Source organism: Panulirus ornatus, chromosome 52 (genome assembly GCF_036320965.1).
Source record: "Panulirus ornatus isolate Po-2019 chromosome 52, ASM3632096v1, whole genome shotgun sequence".
Lineage (NCBI taxonomy): Eukaryota > Metazoa > Arthropoda > Malacostraca > Decapoda > Palinuridae > Panulirus > Panulirus ornatus.
The window spans coordinates 13,015,860-13,021,859 of NC_092275.1; the positions used below are offsets into that span (position 1 = coordinate 13,015,860).

General features: G+C 42.3%; 1 protein-coding gene across 2 annotated transcripts in view; it reads left to right on the forward strand.

Moving 5' to 3' along the window:
- Nucleotides 1-3,090, forward strand: part of ValRS (Valyl-tRNA synthetase) — a 134,988-nt gene extending 131,898 nt beyond the window's left edge. For both annotated transcript variants that reach the window (XM_071692200.1, XM_071692201.1), the window contains one exon: nt 2,831-3,090. In XM_071692200.1, the coding sequence (XP_071548301.1) occupies nt 2,831-2,941 (111 nt within the window). In that variant the 3' untranslated portion in view covers nt 2,942-3,090. The remainder of the gene's footprint in view (nt 1-2,830) is intronic.
- Nucleotides 3,091-6,000: the final 2,910 nt, after the last annotated feature.

A 6,000-nucleotide genomic window follows, 5' to 3' on the forward strand; every position in this document is an offset into this window, starting at 1 on the left:
ACATCCCTCCAGTTGCACCTCTCAGCACATTTACCTCCAAAAGTCTCTCTTTCGTGCGCCTGTCAATTAACACGTAATCCAATAATGCTCTCTGGCCATCTCTCCTACTTACATAAGTATACTTATGTATATCTCGCTTTTTAAACCAGGTATTCCCAATCACCAGTCCTTTTTCAGCACATAAATCTACAAGCTCTTCACTATTTCCATTTACAACACTGAACACCCCATGTATACCAATTATTCCCTCAACTGCCACATTACTCACCATTGCATTCAAATCACCCATCACTATGACCTGGTCTCGTGCATCAAAACCACTAACACACTCATTCAGCTGCTCCCAAAACACTTGCCTCTCATGATCTTTCTTCTCATGCCCAGGTGCATATGCACCAATATGCACCCATCTCTCTCCATCAACTTTCAGTTTTACCCATATTAATCGAGAATTTACTTTCTTACATTCTTAGAGAAAATAGCCTACAGAGAAAATAGCTTACATTCTTACAGAGATGCTCTGTAGAAGGTATTAAGAATATATGGTGTGGGAGGCAAGTTGTTAGAAGCAGTGAAAAGTTTTTATCGAGGATGTAAGGCATGTGTACGTGTAGGAAGAGAGGAAAGTGATTGGTTCTCAGTGAATGTAGGTTTGCGGCAGGGGTGTGTGATGTCTCCATGGTTGTTTAATTTGTTTATGGATGGGGTTGTTAGGGAGGTGAATGCAAGAGTTTTGGAAAGAGGGGCAAGTATGAAGTCTGTTGGGGATGAGAGAGCTTGGGAAGTGAGTCAGTTGTTGTTCGCTGATGATACAGCGCTGGTGGCTGATTCATGTGAGAAACTGCAGAAGCTGGTGACTGAGTTTGGTAAAGTGTGTGAAAGAAGAAAGTTAAGAGTAAATGTGAATAAGAGCAAGGTTATTAGGTACAGTAGGGTTGAGGGTCAAGTCAATTGGGAGGTAAGTTTGAATGGAGAAAAACTGGAGGAAGTAAAGTGTTTTAGATATCTGGGAGTGCATCTGGCAGCGGATGGAACCATGGAAGTGGAAATGAATCATAGGGTGGGGGAGGGGGCGAAAATCCTGGGAGCCTTGAAGAATGTGTGGAAGTCGAGAACATTATCTCGGAAAGGAAAAATGGGTATGTTTGAAGGAATAGTGGTTCCAACAATGTTGTATGGTTGCGAGGCGTGGGCTATGGATAGAGTTGTGCGCAGGAGGATGGATGTGCTGGAAATGAGATGTTTGAGGACAATGTGTGGTGTGAGGTGGTTTGATCGAGTAAGTAACGTAAGGGTAAGAGAGATGTGTGGAAATAAAAAGTGTGGTTGAGAGAGCAGAAGAGGGTGTTTTGAAATGGTTTGGGCACATGGAGAGAATGAGTGAGGAAAGATTGACTAAGAGGATATATGTGTCGGAGGTGGAGGGAATGAGAAGTGGGAGACCAAATTGAAGGTGGAAAGATGGAGTGAAAAAGATTTTGTGTGATCGGGGCCTGAACATGCAGGAGGGTGAAAGGAGGGCAAGGAATAGAGTGAATTGGATCGATGTGGTATGCCGGGGTTGATGTGCTGTCAGTGGATTGAATCAGGGCATGTGAAGCGTCTGGGGTAAACCATGGAAAGCTGTGTAGGTATGTATATTTGCGTGTGTGGACGTATGTATATACACGTGTATGGGGGTGGGTTGGGCCATTTCTTTCGTCTGTTTCCTTGCGCTACCTCGCAAACGCGGGAGACAGCGACAAAGCAAGAAAAAAAAAAAACTACTATATCTAAAAACTGCAAAGGGCATAGTTAAGCTGTGTAAAGATGAAGGCTTTGAGGAAGTGCTTCTCTCTTGCAAATAAGGTTTTCCAAAATCTTTTATCTTTTTCCCACAAATTAGAAGGGATATTAATGCTATCATAATCATTGCATCTGTCTACCTATATTTTTTAAAATCACACCACAAGTATAGATACACACACATTAGATGAAGACCCTACTGACAAGGAATAACTTTGACATGTCCATAGATATGTTAGGGGGATTTTAACTTAATTGATAACCATGGGGAATATGGCTCTGGGGTTCTTTGTAACTTAATACAAGGTACCTTGTGGCTTTTCATTGACTGTTTTTAAGTAGATTTAATATATGTTCCAATGGTGTACGAACTGATTAATGTTGCTGACTTCAGATCCACTGGATGAGGTTTAATCCCTTGGCAGGGCAGAGAGCACTCAACTCGACCAGCTCCTCATCCTTCCCCTAGCTAGTGCATAGATTGTTATCAGCTTTTACTGCGGTATAGCACATCAGCTGCACCAGACTTAGCATGCCAATAGTTTGTAGCTTGGCTCAAGTTTCCGTCCTACTTTAAACCCCTGTTCTACATGGACCTCAATGTGGTGGTAGGGTTTGTGTGGAGCAGTGATGGCTTGAGCTGTGGCAGCAGGGATTCTCCTTTCCCTGTAGGTATAACCATGCTGCAGAGGTCAAGCTTGAGCTCTAAGACAAATACATGTAGGCTATTTTCTCTCCTATACTTTTCATTCATCCCGTCTTGTTCCATCAAAACTGAAATTGCCCATTTCGTTGAGTTAAAATTAATTTCTGTGATAGAATATTCTAAACTGTATTAAGAGTGCTGAATAGCCTTAGATGCTCCAGTGCTTGGCTTATAAGCCAAAATTTTATTACGCAGTCTTACTACTTCAAACTAAATTTTCAGCTCTATTAAAGAACTTTCATTTCAACAGCAGATAACATTTAGGAATGACAAGCTTGTTAAAAGTTTTCATGTCTCATAAGTAAACTTAAGTGACTAACTGTAAATGTTTCCATCCAGGTACCAGATGAAATACGAGCGAAGAATGACATCAAGAAATTAGACTTGGAAGCAGAATTAGAACAGAGTAAGGATGCTATTAAACAGCTAGAAGCCATGGAATCAGAGTAAAAGCCAGACTCTTGGTACTTGTAAAGTCATGTTGCCATGATAAACCTTATATATAGGGCTGGGTTGTTTTATTATTAATAAAAGAAGAATGGTTAAAATAGCCCTCTTTTAAGTAGCATTTATTAATAAATAAGAAAACTGAGGAGGCATATGTGTTGTTTTACTATCACATTATAAATAGCAGGCAACTGGTTGTTGCATAGCAGTTGATCAGAGACTAATGGACGATGTTCATGTGTATCATATTTATAGTAAAGAACAGAAAGAATAGAATTTCTTTTTATTTACTGACGATAATAGTGAGAGCTCAAATTACAGAGCTTTAAATTTGTTGAGTATTCCTGGGAAATTATATGGGAGGGTATTGATTGAGAAGGTGAAGGCATGTACAGAGCATCAGATTGGGGAAGAGCAGTGTGGTTTCAGAAGTGTTAGAGGATGTGTGGATCAGGTGTTTGCTTTGAAGAATGTAAGTGAGAAATACTTAGAAAAACAGATGGATTTGTATGTAGCATTTATGGATCTGGAGAAGGCATATGATAGAGTTGATAGAGATGCTCTGTGGAAGGTATTAAGAGTATATGGTGTGGGAGGCAAGTTGTTAGAGGCAATGAAAACTTTTTATCGAGGATGTAAGGCAAGTGTATGTGTAGGAAGAGAGGAAAGTGATTGGTTCTCAGTGAATGTTGGTTTGCAGCAGGGGTGTGTGATGTTTCCATGGTTGTTTAATTTGTTAATGGATGAGGTTATTAGGGAGGTGAATGCAAGAGTTTTGGAAAGAGGGGCAAGTATGCAGTCTGTTGTGGATGAGATAGCTTGGGAAGTGAGTCAGTTGGTGGTCGCTGATGATACAATGCTGATGGCTGATTCAGGTGAGAAACTGCAGAAGGTGGTGACTGAGTTTGGTAAAGTGTGTGAAAGAAGAAAGCTGAGAGTAAATGTGAATAAGAGCAAGGTTATTATAGGTACAGTAAGGTTGAGGATAAGTCAATTGGGAGGTAAGTTTGAATGGAGAAAAACTGTAGGAAGTGAAGTGTTTTAGATATCTGGGAGTGGATTTGGCAGCAAATGGATGGAACCATGGAAGCGGAAGTGAATCATAGGGTGGGGGAGGGAGCGAAAGTTCTGGGAGCATTGAAAAATGCGTGGAAGTCGAGAACGTTATCTTGGAAAGCAAAAATGGGTATGTTTGAAGGAATAGCGGTTCCAGCAATGTTATATGGTTGTGAGGCGTGGGCTGTAGATAGAGTTGTGCGGAGGAGGGTGGATGTGCTGGAAATGAGATGTTTGAGGACAATATGTGGTTTGATCGAGTAAGTAATGAAAGGGTAAGAGAGATGTGTGGTAAGAAAAAGAGTGTGGTTGAGAGAGCAGGTGTTTTGAAATGGTTTGGTCACATGGAGAGAATGAATGAGGAAAGATTGACAAAGAGGATATATGTGTCAGAGGTGGAGGGAATGAGGAGAAGTGGGAAACCAAATTGGAGGTGGAAAGATGGAGTGAAGAAGATTTTGAGTGATCGGGGCCTGAACATGCAGGAGGGTGAAAGGCGTGCAAGGAATAAAAGTGAATTGGAATGATGTGGTATACCGGGGTGGACGTGCTGTCAATGGATTGAACCAGGGCATGTGAAGCATCTGGGGTAAACCATGGAAAGTTTTGTGGGGCTTGGATGTGGAAAGGGAGCTGTGGTTTTGGTGCATTATACATGACAGCTAGAGACTGAGTGTGAACGAATGTGGCCTTTGTTGTCTTTTCCTAGCACTACCTCGCACACATGTGGGGAGAGGGGGTTGTTATTTCATGTGTGGTGTGGTGGCAACAGGAATGAATAAGGGCAGACTATGAATTATGTACATGTACATATATGTATATGTCTGTGTGTGTATATATATGTATACGTTGAGATGTATAGGTATGTATATGTGCGTGTGTGGACGTGTATGTATATACATGTGTATGTGGATGGGTTGGGCCATTCTTTCGTCTGTTTCCTTGCACTACCTCGCTAATGCGGGAGACTGCGACAAAGTATAATAATATTTATTTTTTTATTATACTTTGTCGCTGTCTCCCGCGTTTGCGAGGTAGCGCAAGGAAACAGACGAAAGAAATGGCCCAACCCCCCCCCATACACATGTATATACATACGTCCACACACGCAAATATACATACCTACACAGCTTTCCATGGTTTACCCCAGACGCTTCACATGCCTTGATTCAATCCACTGACAGCACGTCAACCCCGGTATACCACATCGCTCCAATTCACTCTATTCCTTGCCCTCCTTTCACCCTCCTGCATGTTCAGGCCCCGATCACACAAAATCTTTTTCACTCCATCTTTCCACCTCCAATTTGGTCTCCCTCTTCTCCTTGTTCCCTCCACCTCCGACACATATATCCTCTTGGTCAATCTTTCCTCACTCATCCTCTCCATGTGCCCAAACCACTTCAAAACACCCTCTTCTGCTCTCTCAACCACGCTCTTTTTATTTCCACACATCTCTCTTACCCTTACGTTACTCACTCGATCAAACCACCTCACACCACACATTGTCCTCAAACATCTCAGTTTCCAGCACATCCATCCTCCTGCGCACAACTCTATCCATAGCCCACGCCTCGCAACCATACAACATTGTTGGAACCACTATTCCTTCAAACATACCCATTTTTGCTTTCCGAGATAATGTTCTCGACTTCCACACATTCTTCAAGGCCCCCAGGATTTTCGCCCCCTCCCCCACCCTATGATCCACTTCCGCTTCCATGGTTCCATCCGCTGCCAGATCCACTCCCAGATATCTAAAACACTTCACTTCCTCCAGTTTTTCTCCATTCAAACTCACCTCCCAATTGACTTGACCCTCAACCCTACTGTACCTAATAACCTTGCTCTTATTCACATTTACTCTTAACTTTCTTCTTCCACACACTTTTCCAAACTCAGTCACCAGCTTCTGCAGTTTCTCACATGAATCAGCCACCAGCGCTGTATCATCAGCGAACAACAACTGACTCACTTCCCAAGCTCTCTCATCCCCAACAGACTTC